The sequence below is a fragment of the Vulpes lagopus genome, chromosome 2, assembly GCF_018345385.1.
Source record: "Vulpes lagopus strain Blue_001 chromosome 2, ASM1834538v1, whole genome shotgun sequence".
In the NCBI taxonomy this organism is placed as follows: Eukaryota; Metazoa; Chordata; class Mammalia; order Carnivora; family Canidae; genus Vulpes; species Vulpes lagopus.
Window position 1 is genome coordinate 80,698,599 of NC_054825.1, and position 21,254 is coordinate 80,719,852.

A 21,254-nucleotide genomic window follows, 5' to 3' on the forward strand; every position below is an offset into this window, starting at 1 on the left:
GGCCAGCTGTTGACACAGTGAAAAAGGCAAAGAACAACTTAGGATTATTATGGAGACATGTCTGGCCTCGCAAACCACCTAAAGGACCTGGGATCCCTAAGGGTCTGGGAACCACACTTTTACAACTCCTGGTATAGATAGTAGAGTAGTTAACCTTTTTAAGCTCATAATATGTGCCAGACGTGGTTCTATGCATTAATTATTTTAATCCTCAGCTGTACAGGTATATGGAGAGCCTACCACATTCCAGAAAACATATTATTTTTTAAACCTCTGGACCCTGGTAAATTTATGCCACCCTGCTGCTGTTTCGTGGGGGCTAATTAAAATTTGAGGAATTTTCAAAAGCATTGCTGCCACGGGTGTGAAGCACCGTTTTCTCAGTCTCAGGGTGTCCAGAGCATGAGAAATTCATTGATTCAGCCTAGGTTTGCTGGGTGGGTGCTAGGTCTAAGTGTATGTCAGGCCACAAAATACACTGTGCTTTCAGAGCTCTTGGGAATATTTCCTCCCCTGCCATCTCTCCCCAGTCTTCTTTCTTTCCACAGTTATTCTCTCTCTCAGTTTCTGGACCTCCATCTCGAATTTTGAGACCCTGTCCTATGAGAAAGGCCTTACATGCCATCCCTTCCACAGAATGACCTCTTTCCATCTATAACACCACCCTGACTCTTGCTTTCTTTGTCAGGGTCTTAGGGCCATGTTTTCTTTTTACCTGAGCTTCCACTTGATGACCCACACGTAATTGTTTATCCCGTTCCCTCACACTTACTGGAAGGCTGGCCTGGACAGAGAACTCTGGTGCTTCCTGCTCCCCTTTCTCAGGGAAGGAAAGGGCTGTCTCCTTTCACATGTGCCTTCTCAAGACGTGTTTTGCTGTGAGTGTTCCCTTCTCTATAAATGCTGATTTGGATTATGATGTCAGTGTGTGGCTGAGAGCTCGCCCAAATCCTGAACTAATCTGAAAGCCAGGTCAAGGGAAAACTAATATTTAGGTGGTTTCCTTATGTCTCTGTAAACTCCCTGTTGGTGAGAGGATGGTCCTTGAGCTGGCTGACAGTTCTGGTTGTTTCTTGTCATCTGTTGCAGGAACTGTGATGTGTTATTATCTTGGCAGAGAACTTGGTTGTTAGTGGAGAAAACCATCGTTCTTTCAGGTCATGACATAGGCCTCAGGGGATTGTACGTATAGGACTAGAAAACTTAACAGTGGGTCTGGGAGTGTCTGTTGTATGGTTTTGTCATGCCTCATTCCTCACTGTGCCTGTGAACTGGGAGAAATAGGAGCTCTTACACTTTGTCAGTGAGGAAACAGGTTCCTGACAGGAGCCCAGCCCGGCCCAACAATAACAGATTTTGCCCCAAAGGATGGAGACACTACGTAACCTAACAGTCAGCAATCCCTGCTTGGCGAGGTCTCTTAGGAACATCTTCTGACATTGCCTCTCCCTTCTCTGGGGACCCTTTTGTAAGTTTTGCAGCCTCCCCCCCCCACCACCAATCTGAACCTATGGCACCCACAGGGTTGATAGACCCAGCAGTAAGTCACATTCATCTTTTCCTTCCAGATCTCCTTGAAGCTTTGGTAACCAAGTTCTATTTTCATATCCTTGTGATGAGCCAAGAGTGTATGTAGAGCAGAAATCTGCCACATATGACATGGAGCTAGAGAACTAGACTACTGGGGTTGGCACCGGCTACCAGACGCATCCATCTGTGCCTAGTCCCCATCTCTTCACTGATGCCCTGAGTGACCGTCATTGTCCTCTAAGCTTGGCCTTTATCACCAGGTCTGGATTAAGGATCTTGGGTCTACCATACCTTGTGGGAGTGTGATAGGCAGAGGCCAGACTTGGAGGCAGTTGTGATTTACAAGCAGCATTCTCACGCCTACAGTGGCATTTTCTGGAAGTGTGTATTTGAGAGACATGGGGAGGGGTGAGCAGCACCCTCCCAGCCATTCTAGTGAGCCCGCTTTCACCTGTCCTCCACCTGAGACCTGCCTCCCCCTCCTGACCGTCCTCCCACACCAATGCCGGTCGGCACTTTACAGAAGCCACTTGCTCCAAACTCCAAAGGTCCCGTAGCTGATTGCACCCCACTTCGGTGACCTCTCCTCTACAGTGTGGCCAGTAGTATTTCTGTGCACCCAACATAAGCCCCGATCGCATCTGAATTCAAAACCATCCTGGCTTTTCTGCTGATGCTTGTGAAAGTGGTCATGATGCAGTGTTAGCTGACCCCTGCCAAAGATCAGGGCAACACAGTTCAGTGGGGATGATGTCCAGCAGTCCCAGTGCAGAGTCTGCAGAGTCTGCAGACCTAATAGAACGTTCTCCGTCCACGTCACTCCGTCTCCTAACATAGTTTTATGTGTATGTCAACCAAAATATCTCCTAGAATTCCTGAGTCAGTGGCATGGCTTATCCAGTTCGTGGTACGTGGTATATATAAAGCACTTGGGGAACAGTATCCGTGGTAGAGAAAATCCAGTGCTTACTATCAACTTGACTCTAGAGGGCCAGTGACCAGTGCCACCTTCTCATGCCTTTGCCCCCACCCTGACCCCAAATAATTACTACCTACTCTGTCCCGTGGCGCTTGCGCATTTTAGTATTGATTATACTGTGTTATCAAATATAGACAAAATTGTTTTATAAAATCAAGTGAAAATGTAAAGAACTGGTTTGTGAGCAGCCTGAAGACAAGGACAGGTGTCTTACTCGGTCTTCTATCTCCAGTATCGGTTCAAATGTCGTTTAGTCAAAATAAACTATTTTGTACCCTCAGTTCAAGACTGTGATATTCTTCCCTTGCAGTGTGGCCCACATCTATGTGCTGTGATGATGTTTCACTTTTCTGCATGCCATATTCCACCCTCAGGAAAAGAATGCTTTACCCCTGACCACTGATGTTGTGTCATTTTCAAGTGGGGTGGCTGAGGCACACAGCTCTTCCTGAGCCTTGCCAGCCACAGTACTGGTCCTCCCTGTTGTCCTTCCAGCAACCTTGAAGGAGCTCATCTCACAGACCATGATCCGCTGGGCCCAAGAGGACCAGATCCAGGATGCGGAGTTGGTCCGGATGATGTTCACCCTCCTGCAGAGGCAGTACGACAGCATTGGGGAGCTGCTGCAAGCCCTGCGGAAGACCTATACCATCAGTCAGGCCTCCGTGAGCGATACCATCAATCTGCTGGCTGCCCTGGGCCAGATCCGCTGCCTCCTCAGTGTCAGGATGGGCAAGGAAGAGGAGCTGCTCATGATCAATGGGCTGGGGTAGGTCATTCTCAGTTCCTTGCAAGTCCCTCAGAAGAGCTTCAGGCAGGAAAACTGGTTTACCTTGTTATGTAGATGTTCCAGAATCCAATCATATGAAATCCCTGTGTGCTGCCAGCCTGATTTCACTCCTCAGGGGGTAAGTTCTTGGTGGATCAGTCACCTTTGATAACCTGTGAGACTGGACTGCAGGCTACGGGGCTGAAGGGACATTGCCAGAAGTGGTAGAAAGGAGTCTTAGAGAAAAGCAGTTATTTGGTCCATATCTGAAGAAAATAGCCCCAGGAAGGCAATGAAAAAAAATTCGGAGGAAGGGACCATGTGTTCAACTCAACAAGAAGAGAAATGTTTTGAGCTTTTGACCGGAATTCTTCTGAGACTTCCCTCTGAGAAACTGTCAGCTGATCCCTCCCTTTGCTCGAGACTCACCCGGAGAGTCATTTTTGTCAGTTCTGAAAGGCACCTTTCCCCGTGACAACAGTGCACAGCTCTCCCTGAGAAGCTGTGCTATCAAAAAGCTAGCATCCTAGACATCAGAAAGATTCCCTTTAATTAGATGGTGTATTCCATTTTGTGGGTGAGAAAACCAAAGCCCAAAGACGTGAGCTGACCACCCCACAGTGTTACCTGATTACAGGCGAGAACTGGGACTGTGACCTTGCTGCTCCATGTTCCATCCCACCACCCTGGAGCACCACCTGAGCAAGGCCCAGAAGAGGGACTTGGAGGAGCCTTGGGCTGGGGCGGGGGGGATGCACCCATTCCTCAAATTCATTTCCAAGGAAGAATCATGCACTGGAAATGAAGAGACTTTTATGGGAAAAGAAAACTGCAGAATTAGCTTCTCCCCCAGCCTTTGCAGTAGACACAGCAGCAATAAAATCTTGTGGTATCTCCTCTTAATAGTTGCCACCACCCAGGGAAGAGGGTACAGGCAGAGTAACCACCTGTGAGGGCTTACACAGCCACGTCACATGCTGCTTTTGCATTTTAATTTGCCTGCAGCTTTATTATGTGTGAATTTATGTTGAATGATTTCAGAATATAATTTTTTATATTTCATTGTTAATTGCACTGGTTTCTTGAGGACTGCTGTCCCAAAATATCACAGGTACCTAATATACAATTGCCTTTAAGAAAAGGATACAGCCCTATCATTAGGAAAACTGAAGTAGAGAATTAGCTATAAGAACTAGAAATGGGAAAAAAAAAAATAGAAGACCCTGAGTACATGGAGGAAGAGAAGTCCAGTAATTTGGGCTGTCTCAAAACTACTATAAACAAAAAGACAAAGGGACAACTGTGCAATGTGTCATTAGAAGGAAATGTCTCAAAGAAAGAAAGAACTTCATAGAAATAAAAGAGCGTAAAATACTCCTATCGTCTGTAAAAAGGCGCTCCGCATATATCCCGAATGACCTAGTGCCTTCTTAGAACCTTTCAGGCTGTCACGTTTGCATTCCTTAACCCTGATGTGTCTGTGCATTTGTGTGTCCTCGCCCCTGAAGCTCCACAGCACTCATCTAAGCAAGCACTAAAGTCTGTGTCTGATCCTTACCGTAGAGACATTATGAACAATAAGGTGTTTTACCAGCACCCCAACCTCATGAGAGTCCTTGGCATGCACGAGACGGTGATGGAGGTGATGGTGAACGTGTTGGGTGCAGAGAAGTCCCAGGTAATGCTCCAAGGAGAACCTAGCCCTCAGGAACCAGGAACTTGGCCCCTGGGCAGGGGCATGTGAGGGCTTGCGACAGCCACATGGCTGGCATCCGTTGCCTCAGTTCTCCTTCCCAGGGAGAGGGAGGGATGCCCATAAAGCCAGGAAACAGCCAAGGGACGGGACAGTGCTGCTGAATGGAATCCAGCCAGCATAAGAGCTCTGGTTCCTGAAGCTTAGAGCTTTTCCCACTCGTTCCACCAGGGCTGTTCACCTGCTAGGTTTACTTCCCATACCCTTCGGCCCCGCGCCTTCCAAGATGGAATTCCTCCGGGTTGCACTGAGCAGCCTGGTATATTTTGTGCTGGGTCAGGAAAACACTGCTCAAGGGGGGAGCAGGATCTTAATAATGATGCTGGCAGTGTTCCCTCAGGAGTCCGTGTGTTTCCTCTGCACGCACCAAGCTCCCAAGGATATTGGCTTTCCTTGCCAGACCCCCGTAACAAGCCCACTATCAGGGGATCTCCCTGGGCACTTATCCTAACTTGTGTGAGGTCCTCCTCAGAGTTAGGGCCTGAGGCAGGAGATAAGAAGATGTTTTCCAGTTTTGGAAAGCCCAGAGTACCAGTGTCCTAGGAATGAAGGATTTGCAAAGTGGTTCCACCAGTACTGACAGGTGGATGGAACAGAAGCCAAGCTCACATTCCTTCTCACTTGCTTCCTTTATGTCCCTGGAGACAGTGGTCTCTCTGCAGAAGAGCCCTGAGCAAATGTCTGCGTGCCTCAGCAAGCAGGTAGTGTGTGGCTTTCAGAGCCTTACTTTCGAGAGCACCCCAGCCCCATAATTCTAAAGGGGAAATCCAGGGCTTTCTAGGATCCAGAGCAAGGTTAACACAGACACCATTTATTGAGTGTCGTTGGATCAAAATTAAGACGTGGCCAGGCTCTAGAGATGCTGATTACTTTGTTAAGGAGAGAAGCCAAGTGCAATCAGCAGTAAGGTGGCATCTCAGTGCTAAATACTATGAATCGGGTTACAAGTGCTACAGGAGCCCCCTGGAGGGCAGCCATCAAGAACGGAGGTAATCAGGGGAGAAAACACAAGTAACTGGGGGAAGGCTCGACCATGTGAGAGGGCAGTGCGCAGCAGGCTTCCACAGCTCTAGGGGCCTGCCTTTACCCAGAGGGCTCCAGTTTGATATGAGACTGGGCATCATTTGTCTCGACCACTCATCTCCCTTTCTGAACTTTCTCATCAGAGTTTACCACTCTGATGAGTGTCCACTCCCTTCCCAGATGAAAGCAGTGTTCTGATGGAGGGTCATGCAATTTCATGTGACATCCGAGGCTGTCTGGGACTCTTGCTTGACCTCTTTTTTGTTTGGAAGAGAGATCTTCCAGGAACTATGATTAGCTCTCAATATTTTTGGAAGCCTCTTCTCAGGTGTCCACTCTCTGTCTTGGAATAAGTGAATAAGTCTTAGAAAACACTGGAAGTAAGGAGAAAGTTCATTTTCCAAACTCTTCAGAGCTTACACCAGTATGGACAGGTAGAAGTCAATTGACTGTACACCCTAAGACTTTAAAGTCAGACTTTTCAGAAAGGATTTGATAGATTCTTTTCGTTGACAATTCCTCCTTCTTCCTACAGATTGCTTTTCCAAAAATGGTTGCTAGCTGCTGCCGCTTCCTTTGCTATTTCTGCCGAATCAGCCGGCAAAATCAGAAGGCCATGTTTGAGCATCTAAGTTACCTGCTGGAGAATAGCAGTGTTGGCTTAGGTATGTCATGTTATCCCTTCCACAGTTGGGCTTGGAGATGACGCTCCCTCTGCTGACCACTTAGGAGGTAAAGGTAAAGAAACTACATACCTGCTAAGGTATTTTTAAATATAAGAAGAAATTTGCCTGATCTAAAAATAAATGAAATAACCATGTGATGTCTCTGCCGTCCAGCCTAAATGGTGATGTTGCTACCAACCAGAATTGATGACAGATTTGTGTTGGCATAGTCACCAGTTTTACCCTGTCTTCCTTGGATCCAGTGGCTCATGGCTTAGGAAATCCTGCCTGAGATTGTCGATGTAGTCAGGGGACACAACTTCCCCACCCCAGCCCACTCTGCTGACTGGAGAGCTAATGAGGCCGAGGTTGGAGATCCAACCCCCTTCTTGGCAGGCTGGCTTGTGGGCTGCACACCTGTCCCATCAGCTGACCAGCCAGTGCTCTCCTAGGCTGCAAGATGGGTTGGCCAAGAGCAACTGTGGACAAACAGTGTAAATCCATCAGCACCACCAGAAAAGCAACACAGCGCATATGCCTTACTCACTGTCCTGGATGAAAACCAAATAAGTTTGTGAAATTCACTCAAACACACGTACACACACATGAAATCTGAAATCTCAGGGTGTTCTGATGCATCCTCAGACTCCCAACCTCTTGGAAAGAAGTTTTTCTGAATTCAAGCCTAAGAACTAAACAAAGGGAAATCAAAGACAACATTGGTGACCTGGTGTAGCTATATGAGCTACTGATGTCCGAGGCTATCTTTAAATTCTAGGCGGTGACCCTAGAAATGGCCAAGTCATTTGAGCTTAGTTGGCCAAGTGACATCACTACCTTTTCAGCGATCACTGAAGTGGGGCCCCCAAGAAGCACCATGTTACAAAAGTACTTGAAAATACATGGTCCCGGCTAATTCTGTCAACTGACATTGTAACTTAGTCCATATTCACAATCAGTAATGAGTGTGGGGAAAAGCATAACAGTTAGAGCCTGTCTTAAGCTGGGCTGGTGGTCCCCTCAGAACAGTGACGGGACCCAGGCTTACTGTGTTTGCTGCCCTCTGTGGGCTGTGAGTGGGCACTGCAACCCCAGCGCGGCACTAAACGTGTGCCCCCATCCTTCCTTCCTTCCTCAGCATCCCCTTCAATGAGAGGATCTACCCCACTGGATGTGGCAGCTTCCTCTGTGATGGACAACAACGAGTTAGCGCTGGGCTTGGAGGAACCAGATCTTGAGAAGGTAACTGGCCCTGGGGAGGCAATGCACTTACTCTGTCTTACCTGTAGCACAGCCAAGCCAAGGGAAGGCAGACCAGAGACTGGGTCCCCACCAGAACTTCTTCAATGCTCCATGAAAATGTGGTAACAAGTGAGCAAATGGCAACGGTAGTACTTAGGATCAGAGCATCTCCTATGGGCAGGGGGAGCCAAATTCATAGTCATGGATATCTGGATATCTGTGTTCCTTATACATGGAGGCCCAGCCTCCTTGGTCTACAGAGTACACTACCAGAGACCTGTGGATCCTAACAAAGTTCTATGTCATCAAATTTTTAAGTTCAGATACTAAAGAAAGAAACACAACAGAAAACCGTGTAATCAGTACATGAATGAAGAAGGCCCACACATCCAATGCGTGTACAAATAAGGCAGAACTGAGCCACTCCACCTGGAGATTTTGAAACATGCTCCCATTGGTGGTGATGATTAGAGGCTGATCCACCTGCATCTTTCCCCATTCATTTTGGGGCTGCGTTCTTGGCTGGGTGGCTGCCAGAATTGACCATGCACTCCCTCAGTATGAAGAAGACTGAGGTGGTAAAGGCTAGGGGGAGAGTTAAGGGGTCACCCACGGAACAGTGGGCCTGGAGGTGCATGTGAGAGGAGCCACTCACCCTGACCAGGGGGCCAGGAAGGTCACCCAGTAGAGTGATGAACTGAGGGAAGAGTAGAAGCCAAGCAGCCACAGCACTGAGAAGAGTGTGCCAGGAACATTTGAGGTTCAATGAGGAGAGCATGGTGTGCTTGAGAAGTGGGAAAGTGGCTGTGATGGATCATGGGGTACTTGAGTGGGGAGCACCTGGCGAGTGAGGAGGGATGGTAAGGAATTGGGCTTGATACTTGATGCTACCATACTTAATATACCGTCCAATGATAGAAGTTCGTACTCCTACATGATCGGTGTGGGCCCAGTTGCACTGTGAATTCACTCATGTGACCATGACCCTCAGAACATGCCTTTTTTGTTACTGCTCCGTTACGGGAGGGGAAACTGAGGCACAGAAAGGTTAGCTGATGTGCTCAGTGCCATGGGGTTGGTAAGCATCAGAGCCAGGATCCAACAGAGTCTGGCTCCAGAGGCCATGCTCTTACCTGTTCTATTTTAGGACCTCTCTGTAGAGCCAAGAGCAATGGAAACCATCAGAGGGTTTTCTTTTTTTTTTTTTTTTTTTTTTTTTTTTTTTTTTTTTTTTTAAATTTTTATTTATTTATGATAGGCACACAGTGAGAGAGAGAGAAGCAGAGACACAGGCAGAGGGAGAAGCAGGCTCCATGCACCGGGAGCCCGACGTGGGATTCGATCCCGGGTCTCCAGGATCGCGCCCTGGGCCAAAGGCAGGCGCTAAACCGCTGCGCCACCCAGGGATCCCCCATCAGAGGGTTTTAAGCAGAAAAGCAAAACAACATGACTTGTATTTTAGAAAATACATCCTGCTTTCAACAAGAAGAACTGGTTGGATCAGAAGCAAGACCCACCCCTTCCCAATAACACCCAGACTCAAATGTCCTGCCACCCAGCAGTACACTGTGTGATACTTTCCCACAAATGCTGTGGACGCTCTCAGTCTGCTTCTAGTGAGATGGACTTCAGCCAAACTCTGCTCCGCATACATTGAACTGCAATTAGGGAGTCAGTATTCGGGGGCGCCTGGGTGGCTCAGTCACATAAATGTCTGACTCTTGATTTCAGCTCAGGTCATGGTCCTCAGGGTCATGAGATCCAGCCCTGTTATCAGGCCCTGCGTTGAGTGTGGAGCCTGCTTAAGATTCTCTCTCCCTCCCTCTACCCCCACCCCCTGCCACTCACACACACATGCCCTCTCTCAAACAAACAACTCAGTGTTTAGTTGGTGAGATACCTGATGCCTGTATTTTTAAAAAGTGGCTAATGGTTCTCTTATAACAAGATAGTGCCACCTGGTTCAGTACCCAGTGCCCATCCTCAGCTGCAGTTCAGCTTTTGAAATGACCATGTTTGACAAAGACTCTAAGCCTCCTTTGGAAGATGCAAGATAGGATCATGAGAGGCAGGGAGGCTGGATAAAGGGGAGAAATGGGGACTTAGGGAGATCTGTAAAGGGGCAGGATGAGGTCTGCAGCCCCATTCTCAGGTGGTTCCAGTGGCTCAGCACAGTGTTATAGACTTGTCAGCCCTGTGTCAGGAAATCACCCACGTGTGGTTCCTATGAGAAGAAGGGAAAGGACAGGTAAATGTTGCAGTTCTTCCTTTCCATTGATCACAACAGAAATTAGGTCCCTTATGATTGAACAACCACCACCCTCCACACACACATACAGGCGGGTGCTTATTTCAGGGGCCAGTGAAATGTCCTGCACCTGTAAGCTTGAAAATACTGCCTGATTCCTGCCTTTATTGCTGTTTTCTTAACATTTTAAGGGCTAAATCAAGTCTGAGCTCCAAGCAGAATAGTATCCTTCCTGGTTTAGGAAGGAAAAGGTGCAATCATTGTTTTTCATGAGTTATGACTTAGATTCATTATTCTCACAAAATGGCTTCAGGTATTTGACATCAGCAAATACATGATGCACTTGAAAACCATTTTTTCACCATCTGCTATGTGCCAGGCTCTGGGATTCAAAAATGAAAGATACTGTTCCAGACTCTGGGAATTCTGCAGCACAGTGGACTCTTCCCTTCTTGTACACATAAAATATCAAAGGCTAACTCAGAATAACAACTGCATTTCAAGCCAGGATCTCATTTCCAGGCTTTTTTTAGCTGACACCTTCTAAAAAGTAGGCAAGTTCTAAACTATTCTACAAGATCACAGGGCTGAGATTTGGTGACCTGGAAACAAACAGAACACTACCAATCCCATCCCCTTGACTGGCTATGGCCTCTCACTCACTATCCCAAATTAACATCTTGGCTTTTGACTTGAAACAATGATTGTTAATATGGAACTTAGGTAGCAATCCCTGATTTGTCAAATGCCCACTTGAGTCAACTAGTGACTGAATATTTTGGTCTTGAAATACCATGGCCAAATAAACATGGCCCACCTGGACCATTATCTCCCCAGATGCTCCCTAGTTAGGCCTGTGTTTTTTGTTTTTTTTTTTAAGATTTATTCATTAACTTTTAGAGAGCATGCAGATGAGTATGCACATGAGTTGGGGGAAGGGCAGAGGGAAGGAGAAAATCCCAAGCAGACTCCCCACTGAGCAAGGAGCCCAATACGGGGCTCGATCTCATGATCCTGAGATCATGACCTGAACTGAAATCAAGAGTCGGACGCTTAACTTACTGAGCCACTGAGGTACCCCATTGAGGCAGTGTTTATTTTTATTTTTTTTAAGAGTTTTATTTATCCATTCATGAGAGGCACAGAGAGAGAGAGGCAGAGACACAGGCAGAGGGAGAAGCAGGCTCCATGCAGGGAGCCCAACCTGGAACTCGATCCTGGGTCTCCAGGATCACGCCCTGAGCTGAAGGCAGCGCTAAACCGCTGGGCCACTGGGGCTGCCCTGAGGCTGTGTTTTTTTTTGTTTTGTTTTGTTTTTGTTTTTTTTTTTTTGAGGCTGTGTTTAAAAGGCAGTTCCCTCTTGCCAGAACTGGAAAAACCAAGGAACTTATTTCTCATGGAGTATTCCTACATATCAGTAATAATCAGTCCTGTTGGTTACTTCAAAACAATAAACTGAAAGTTCTGGTTTCAGACCTGCTGAATTATTAACTTCAAAGTTTGGTGCTCTTTCTGGCTTCTAGGAGAATGAAAGCCCTTCTGTTCTCAAATTTTTATAAGCTTTGCAGCTATCTTGTTAAAAAAAGAAAAAAAACGTAGACACTTACTTTTGTACTGTTGTTGGCAGGTGGTAACCTACTTGGCAGGCTGTGGCCTGCAGAGCTGTCCCATGCTTCTAGCCAAAGGATACCCTGATGTCGGCTGGAACCCCATTGAAGGGGAACGTTACCTGTCCTTCCTGAGGTTTGCCGTCTTTGTGAACAGTGAGTCCCAAATTTTTCATGCCTTTCAGATCTAAGATAGCATACTCCTGGGTACATGTGAGGAAAGAGAGGGCCTTTGCATTTCTTCCTGTCTATAGGTGGCAGCTGGCAAAACAGTCTCAGGAAGAATCAGGCCAGAGAAGGATCAAGAATAGCATCCAGTGGACAGAGTACTGAGCTCTAGTTCCAGATCCAGCAAGAAAATCAAGGCAGAGCCTGGGGCTTTTCACTGCTTTGTACCTCTTATCTCAGTAAAAGAAGGGATTATTGATATCTTCATCTCACATATTTCACAAAGCTAAATTCAGATGTGCCTTCAGATCTTTAGAGTGTTGGATGGATGGATACATGCATGCATAAAATTAAGAATAACTAGATAACTAGACAAGGTAACTAAACTCCCAGGAGAGAAGTATTTCTGTGACAACTCTAAATACTATTTTTCTTACTATGAATTACTTCCCATTTGTAATGGATTCCAAGTCTACAAAAATTCTTTAGTTGCCCAAGTATAATACATAGAATATTGTGTAAAATTAAGTGGTCTGCTTTCTTGGAAATGTATCCTGGGTCCCAAGATTTTGTTCCCATGCTCATTCACTTATATTCACATGAGCATTATGATCCTTCTCCCTTCTCCCAGATTGGAGTTCCAGGCAGAGTAATCCAGCTTGGCTACTTAAATGATTGCAAAAAGATATGCAACTCATGAGCAGTCATGCCAAATGTTCCAAGTGTAAGAGTTTATCTCAAAGTATGTTGCCACAATGTGGTCATTGTATTCCTGTGTACTCTTCTTGTCTCACTTCATCCCTGTCCCACCTGCTTAGTTTCCTCTACTGAAATATACTCTACTCTTAATATTGGAATGATTTCCATCATCCTGGTTTTCCCTCCTTTTCTCCCTGGGTCTTATCCCGCCTGGTCTTATCCTTGATTACCTATCTCCTGCAGCACTCACTGTGTACCCTTCAGTGTCCCTATTTGTCTGTCACCAAGCATTGCTGAATTCCATTTTCTTTGAGGCCAGTGTCAGCATACCCTCTAAAAATCTGCTCCACATTCTATCCAAATGACTGCATGTCCAGAATTAATTGAGAGTCATTGTGGTAATAGGGAAATTTCTAAATGGTTTTTGAGGATTCATAAATCTCCCCTAAATTATCTAAGTAGACTATATGATACAAACCAAATCAAGCCAGGACTAACTTCTTCATTCATCTTGGCCACCTCCATAATATCAAGAGCTTTATGAGTCATTTCAGTGGGGCTGTCTATATAGGTTATGAAGGCTAAGGAATCCACTAACTATGCCCCCATCGAAATTGCCCAAATTCCAATACTTGCTTATGCTGGTTACATATGACCATACTGAACTAAACTCTAGACCAAAATGTGTAGTCCGATCCCTTTGCTTTTAGGTTGTTTTGTGCCTTTTTCACATACTCTCTATTGTGCAATTTCATAAAGCAACAAACTAGCAAATTAGCCCATCAGTAGGAAAATATGTACATTTTAATGTATTTAAAGATTTGTAAGAGAGAGAGCATGACTGAGGCGGGGGTGGGGGGGTGGCACAGAGGGAAAGAGAATCTCAAGTGGACTGTGTGCTAAACAAAGAGCCTGATGCAGGGCTCAGAGATTCCAGGACCCTGAGATCATGACCTGAACCAAAGCCAAGAGTTGGATGCTCAACCAGCTGCATCACCCAAGCACCCCAGTATACATTAAAATGTATATTGTGTCTCTGTAATACAAAGGCCACATTTGGTTTTGGCAAAAGACAAATAGCTTCTGCTTCCCCAAAACTTATCATCTAGTAAGGGCAGTAGACATGAACAGACGTCACTATAATAAGTAGAGTAAGGAGGGGACAGAATGTTGTAGGATTCCTGAGGGGAAACTCATATCCCATTGAGAATTTCAGAATAGCCCTCATGGGGGAGGTGATATTAGAAATGAGCTACAAATGGTCACATTTTCAGGTGCATAGATGCTGGAAAGGTGATCCAGCTGGAGAGCCCCTGGAGCAGTTGCCTCAATACTAAATCATGCTGTGCTCAGGAAATAGAGTGATCTGTTGGTCTGGAGGATAGACAGACGGATAACAGTGGCAAAAGGTGAGGTTTAAAGGGTAGGTAGGCAGCTATACCAGAGAGAACCTAAATGCTAGGCTGAAAAGTTTTCATGTCTAAAAGATGATTAAAAGGGACTTCCCAGCCAATCTTGGGGCCTCTACTCAGCAGTGAAAGATAAAGGTGTTCTAGGTTATCATGGTAGGTGGTCAGAGTGGTCATGATGGGTAATGGTAGGTGGTGGCAGGTGGCAATAATGGATGATGGTGGGGTGGTGATAGTGGGTAGTGGTTAGTGATGATATCGATGAGGGGATAGGATGATTGAGTAGTGGTCATAGCAGGTTTAGGGGTGACTGAGGGTGGGTAGTGGTTAGTGATGAGAGGTGCAGTGATAGTTGTGGGTAGTGATGAGTGATGATGGGGTGGTCATAGTGGGTGATGATGAGATGTGATGGGTGATGGATTGTCATAGTGGGATGTAGAGTGACTGTGGTGGGTGGTAGTGAGTAAGGATGGTGGCGGTGATGATAGCAACTAACACATATTGAGCACTTACTATGTGCCAGGCACTATTCAAAGCACCTTTGGACATATTAACTCACATAATATAAAAATCCAATGAGATAGGTCAGTTACCCTCCTCAATTTACAGAGAAAGACCCAGTTGCATAGAGGGACTAAGTACCTTTCCCAGAATCACACAGCTAGTAGGATGTAAAGCCAGGATTTGAACTGGAGTAGTTTGGCCCCACAGGCCAAACATTACTCACACCATCGTGCAGTATTGTCTTGGTAGTAGTCTTTCTAATGAATGAACAAAAAGAAACAGCATTTTCCTTTTAGCTGTTCAAAAATTGCAGGATTACTATCTGGTGTGAATGTTTTAAAAAAAAAAAATTTAAAGCCAAATCAAAAGCTCTTGCTAAAAAATAATAGAATAGGAAAATTCTTTCTAACATTATTTTACTAATCTCTCTTAATGTTTGTATTAAATCTTTTTAAACAAGATTTGTCTTTAAAAGAACTTCTTAGGGATCCCTGGGTGGCGCAGCGGTTTGGCGCCTGCCTTTGGCCCAGGGCGCGATCCTGAAGACCCGGGATCGAATCCCATGTCGGGCTCCCGGTGCATGGAGCCTGCTTCTCCCTCTGCCTGTGTCTCTGCCTCTCTCTCTCTCTCTCTCTGTGTGTGACTATCATAAATAAATAAAAATTAAAAAAAAATAAAAATAAAAAATAAAAGAACTTCTTAAAGTATATAATTTTCTCCACTTTTTTTTAGCTTGCTCAGAAGCCTTGGGTTGTTTTACTCTGGGAGTAATGAAGCTGAGAAGCTTCTATTTACCCAGCAGTTGTAAACTTTATAACCAGTCTAACACAGATGTGTCTGGATGTCTGATTAATCGCTTCCTAATATAGATTCCAAGAAGGAAGATTTCTTACCAATTCACAAGAAAAAGGGAAAAGTTATTCCCTGCTTCCTTTGAGTCCTCGGAGTATTTTAGTGATATCTTCCCCAGGCTATAAACTTAGTTGTGAGGAACACAATATTCCTAGCTTTGCTGAATCTGTTTTCCTAGGCAGATGTGCCATCAGTGGCCATAACTTGGGTATCCATTATGAGACATGCAAAGTGTATATGACAGACTGTGGGATGCCATAAGAGACATGCTCTAAAAGCCCTGAAGTCATAAATCAAAGCAGGAAACAGAGGAAACCTAAGTGGAATTATGAAACACATACATGTAATTGCTAAAAACTCTATAACCTACCACACCTATCTACATGGTGACACACATGACTACTGGCATGCCAAACATGACAGTGCTTATCAGAACCCAGTAGAGGGGATCCCTGGGTGGCGCAGCGGTTTAGCGCCTGCCTTTGGCCCAGGGCGCGATCCTGGAGATCCGGGATCGAATCCCACGTCGGGCTCCCGGGGCATGGAGCCTGCTTCTCCCTCTGCCTGTGTCTCTGCGTCTCTCTCTCTCTCTGTGTGACTATCATAAATAAATAAAAATTAAAAAAAAAAAAAAAGAACCCAGTAGAGTGAACCTAAGTATACCTCCGGAAAAAGGTAAATGTTGAATAATGTCTTGAAGAAACTAATGGACACCGTTGAACAGAGTAGTGTGGTAAAAACATACTGATTGGCCCTTGATCTAGGGGACATGAATCTTTTTAGGATATATTAATTTGATCTCAGTAAAGCAAGAAAAAAATTCTAGGGTCAAAAGCACAAAGTAGCACAGTACCTTTTAAGGGTACAGTAGGTATAGATACTTAAAAGAATCAGAAAAGAGTCAAAGGATGTAATAGCCACTCTTAAGAGTGATATTAGTACTGAAGACTAAGGATGGTTAGGATTAAAATGTCTGAGACATTGTTCTTATTCTCAAATTTATAATATAGCTACAAAGATCCAGCAAACTTTTGAAAAATTGACCAACAGTAAAAGATTTAAATAAGTTTAAGACAGTTATAAACAACATCACAATGTTGTACTCAGGAGACACTTCAGGCAGTCTTGGTGAGAGAAGATGGAATATGAAGTATAATTGAATTATGGCTAGTGGGGCTTAAGTACCTAATGTCTGAGCTACACCTTCTCACCAATTATAAGGCTTGGGAAATATCTTCTACCCCACCTTTCTCATTCTTCCAGTGGACCTTCTTAAATCTCTAAGCCTAAGAAGGAGAAGGGAATTGGTCATTGGGGTCAGGATGGGCTTATAATGACAAAGACAAGGAAATGTGACACCATCTGTAAAAACTCAAACTAAAACTATAAAATCCCAGAGATAGTCAAAACAACACAAGTAATAGAAAACAGATGATTCAAATAAAGAAGCCAGTGGTGAATGAATGCTCAAAGCACCAAAGTGAAGAAGTCTGACTGGGCTGAAAAGCTATGTGACCCTGTTATTTTCATGCCAGGTAAACTCTTCAGCATTTCTCCTCCACCAATGCCTGTGGGATCTCAGCAGTGGTCATGGTTGAGCATTTTGGCATGGAGCCCAAATGTGCTGAATCCATACATACGTGGATTCTTTATCAATCATTTTAATGATAACAATGGTAAATGAAGCTTGGTACTACATACTATTGTGGATTTTAACTGAAATAAGAAAGCAGGGCAAAAGCTGTTTCATCATTATTCCCACAAGGTGACAGTATTATGGTCCTGATACTCATCACAAATTGATTTTCATCAACTCAGTAAGAAGTCTCCTATTTACCAGGTGGGTTCTATTCTATCAGAGCATACCTCAAATCTGACTTCAGCTGGTGAAGATCATGGCTGACCCACAAGTGTTTCCATCCTGAGAACTGAAAGAATCACAGTACGATATTTAAATAAGCTTGAATATTAAGATTGGAGGGTTTTGTCCATTTTTTACACTTAAAATTTCCAAGTTTTAGCTTCAAGCCTTAAGTCTTAGAGGCCAACAACATTTGAAAGTAGTGAACTGTGAATTATATCTGTGGCTAAGATTATTTGCTCTCAAACATGGTGATTCTCTTGGTGCTTTTTAAATCAAGTATAAATGCTAGGTTTGACTAGTGGTTGACTAATAGGACAGCATGGCCCTAGGGCTTAGCATCATCATTTTATCTTCTACAAATTGCATAACATTACTCAACCTCTCTTCGGTTTCTCTCCTTCATTGATTCTTTCCACCATATCACCGCTGTGATCATTTTACCCTTTTAGCATCTCCTGAGAATTTTCTTCATGTGGATTCTGGTTTAATAAAAACAAATTCTGTTCTATATATTAGATGAAACTTGGAGAAGAGCTTCTTTATAAAAATTTTAGCCTTTTAAAGGATTGAGCAAACAGTGAATGCAAGCCAACGGGCTGTTTGAATTCAGTGGAATGAAAACTTTTCTGAATCTAGTTACACAGTTCTAAAACTTACATGATGTATATTTATAATCTTGAATTTTCTCTGCAATGCAGGCATTTGGGTGATAAAAAAGATATCAGCAGGCCAAGCTCTAGGCCAGCTACAGCTATGATGTAGGGCAGGCTCTCCAGAGCTGTGAGTCACATCAAGTGTGTTCAGGGGTGAGTTCACGTAAGAGCTGAGTACAAGCTAATTTCAAGCACTGGAACAGCAGGCCCAGCCCCTCTGATTCTCTGGACATGATGGGAGAAACTTCTGCATGTGGGAGTAGACTAATAGCCTCACTCTAAAAAACTACAAGATGCCTGAGTATCTCAATAGGGCAAGCAAGACCCAGGGAGATTGAGCAGCGTGCATGATTACGTAGTGATTTCCTAAAAAGCTAGAGAAGCCAGGGTTTCTGGGTTTCCATTCCATGCTCTAATCACAGCACGTTGAAGTTTATTCATAAAAGTTTTCATTAAACAGAGCTTAACTCCTGTGATAGTATTAAAATATCTTTTTAAAAATATCTATTAAAAGAATATAAATTCTTTTGTGCATCTCCCTCCAAACGATGGAGCCTGACTTGTCTTCCTTTGAGTGTGAGCTGGACTCAGTGAGTCACTTCTAATGACTAGGATATAGCAGAAGTGAAAGTGTGCAACGAGGTTGTAAAAGGCATTGTAGCTTCCACCTGATTCTCTCGGATCATTTGCTCTGTGGGAAGCCAGCTGGCATGTTGTGAGGATACTCCAGCAGCCCCATGGAGAGGTCACATGGTGAGGAACAGAAGCCTCCTGCCAACAGCTTGTGTGTGTGCACGCGCGTGCACGCACGCACAGACGCACATGGCCATGCCCAGTCAAGCCTCCATAGGACTGCAGTGCTGGCCAACATTTTGACTGCATCTTCATGGGAGGTCCCCGGCCACGGAACACCTCGCCTAGTCACTCCCAAATTCCTGGTCTACAGAAACCACAAGATAACAAATAGCTATTGTTTTAGCCTACTAATATATTAAATCATTTGATGTAAGAATAACAAATTAATGCAGCAATGTATCAAGATGCAGCCTCTTTTATAGAGCTCAACCCTCCAAGAATATCTGATCTTGTAGAAAAAAAAAATTTTATCGACTTTTACCCAGTACACAAGATCAAAAAAGTCTTTTCTCAGAGTCTTAGCCCAGGGATAAATTCTCAACACAAAGTAAGATTTCATCTGAGACAGAAAATGTTTCATGAAGTTGTTTGAACAAGCTGTAAAACCGCTTTCAGCGACAAGTGTTCTCCGAGAGGTACTGGCTACCCCTCCCTAACGGTTCCAGTTCCACTGCTTAATCACAGCTTCAGGAAATGAGCCATGTCTTCATGGTCCGTGTTCTTCCAAAGAGAAGTACCAGCAGAATACTATTCCCCAACCTTCAGCTTTCCAGAGAGATACTTCAGAATAACCAAGTAGATTATCTGGATAATTTCAGAAATGCCCTGATGTACGTCCACACAAACTTGGTTGTTCTGAGGTACCCTTAAGACTCTGAGAAGGCCATTCAGGGGCTAACATGTCATTTCCTCGGGTGCTTATTGAGGCACATCAGCTTGGATTACCATTTTACCCATTGTCAGGGAAGGAAGAAGATATGCTTTAGCAGCCCCTCATGGAGTTAATAAAGATGTCAAGTTCTTTGTCCCCTAAGTCACTTGTGACTGAATCAGTAATCTGTGGAAGACTCAGTAGTGAATTTCTTGCTTTCTGAGGATCTAAATGTAGTGAGATAATCACAGCACAAAATCCTAAACTTCAAAGTAGGATTCTGTCCTAATAATGGTTCATCTTATACTTCAAAAAAGCAGATCTGGACCTAATTTATCTAAGGTTACCTTTCTCTCTACCAGTATCACCTCCTAATTTTATGAATGACTGATAAGCTCAACCCAATACTCTTTCCCCAACCTCATCAGCTAGAAATAAACTGTTGTCTTTTCCAATGAAAGGAAATAATGCCCTTTTCCTTAGGTGAAAGTGTGGAAGAAAATGCTAGCGTCGTGGTCAAGCTGCTCATCAGACGCCCAGAGTGCTTCGGGCCAGCCCTGCGAGGTGAAGGAGGAAACGGCCTATTGGCAGCTATGCAGGGCGCCATTAAGATCTCTGAGAACCCGGCTCTCGACCTCCCCTCTCAGGGATACAAGAGAGAAGTGTAAGTGCTTGGAATTGTCTTGTGGCATTAACATAGTTGGTGAGCTTACAAAGAGCGTCAGTACCTGGATTATGAAGGAGGTGTCAACAACATCCCCCACCCATCCCCCTGTGGGGAAAATACAGGTTCTTTATAGTTAACACATTTTAAATCACTTGGTCAAGCACATTGCCATCTTGACTCTCTCAATAAACCCAGTGATCAGGATCACCTTCACCCCCTTGTATTTCTCCTATTTCCCTCCTATTCCAAAAGGCAGATCAAGACATCTGCAAGGTTTTCAGCTGCCACCCCACCTCCCTTACAGCATCACTATGGGAGGCTGGACCAACCAAGGTTACGGCCATGGTCTCACTCCAGCCCATTCCTATTAGGATTTAAACCTCAGTGCCTCGTCTCTTACCTCACTTTTAAAAAGAGATAGTGCCTTCCACTTTCCCTTCTGAAAGAGTTTTGATTTGATTCCTTAGGTTAAAAAGAAAGAGCTGCAGAGTAATGTGAAAAATCACAGCATCAACTACCCCAGTATTGAAAGGCTCAGGATGTACTTGGTAAATTGGTAGATTGTCTTGTCCTTGTACAATGTGACCAGCTCCCTTTCCTTTATTGTGGCCTCTAGATTAGACCCCAGAATCTAGAGAATGGGAACAACCCAACAGGGGTAATTCCCTAGCCAGTTGGGGTTATTTTGTCTATTTGTTCTGGAAGGTGATCTGGTAAAACTAGAAAGAACCCAAAACACAAGCTGCCCTACCTTCCTCATGTAGCATGAGGAAAAACCAAGGCTGGGGTCCTATAGCTTGTTCACAATGGAACCAAGCATGGACTGACCCTCTCTGAGTCCTCATCCAATATGCTTTCCATGGACATTCAAGAAGGAGAATAGAATGAGTGGTTGGTAGGAGCTTCGGGGATTACTGTGCCACTCCATAGGTACGTATGGTCCACAAGATCAGCTCATGTCAGTACTTGGTCCTTATAATTCAGGGCACCCTATGAATTCCACGGACAAATACTTGGGTCCTTGAACTTACCACCTTGTTGGTAGAGAAGGCGTCCAGGGTGAAGGTTGCGTGATGCTCAGGATGAGCAGAGGGTTTCTGAGTCAAGCAGCTCGT

General features: G+C 44.6%; 1 protein-coding gene across 4 annotated transcripts in view; it reads left to right on the forward strand.

Moving 5' to 3' along the window:
• RYR3 (ryanodine receptor 3) overlaps positions 1-21,254 on the forward strand; it is a 508,658-nt gene that overhangs the window by 361,175 nt on the left and 126,229 nt on the right. For all 4 annotated transcript variants that reach the window (XM_041743628.1, XM_041743630.1, XM_041743629.1 and 1 more), the window contains exons 39-44: positions 3,005-3,278; positions 4,842-4,956; positions 6,590-6,719; positions 7,858-7,961; positions 11,837-11,972; positions 19,956-20,136. In XM_041743628.1, coding sequence (XP_041599562.1) covers positions 3,005-3,278; positions 4,842-4,956; positions 6,590-6,719; positions 7,858-7,961; positions 11,837-11,972; positions 19,956-20,136 — 940 coding nt within the window. The remainder of the gene's footprint in view (positions 1-3,004; positions 3,279-4,841; positions 4,957-6,589; positions 6,720-7,857; positions 7,962-11,836; positions 11,973-19,955; positions 20,137-21,254) is intronic.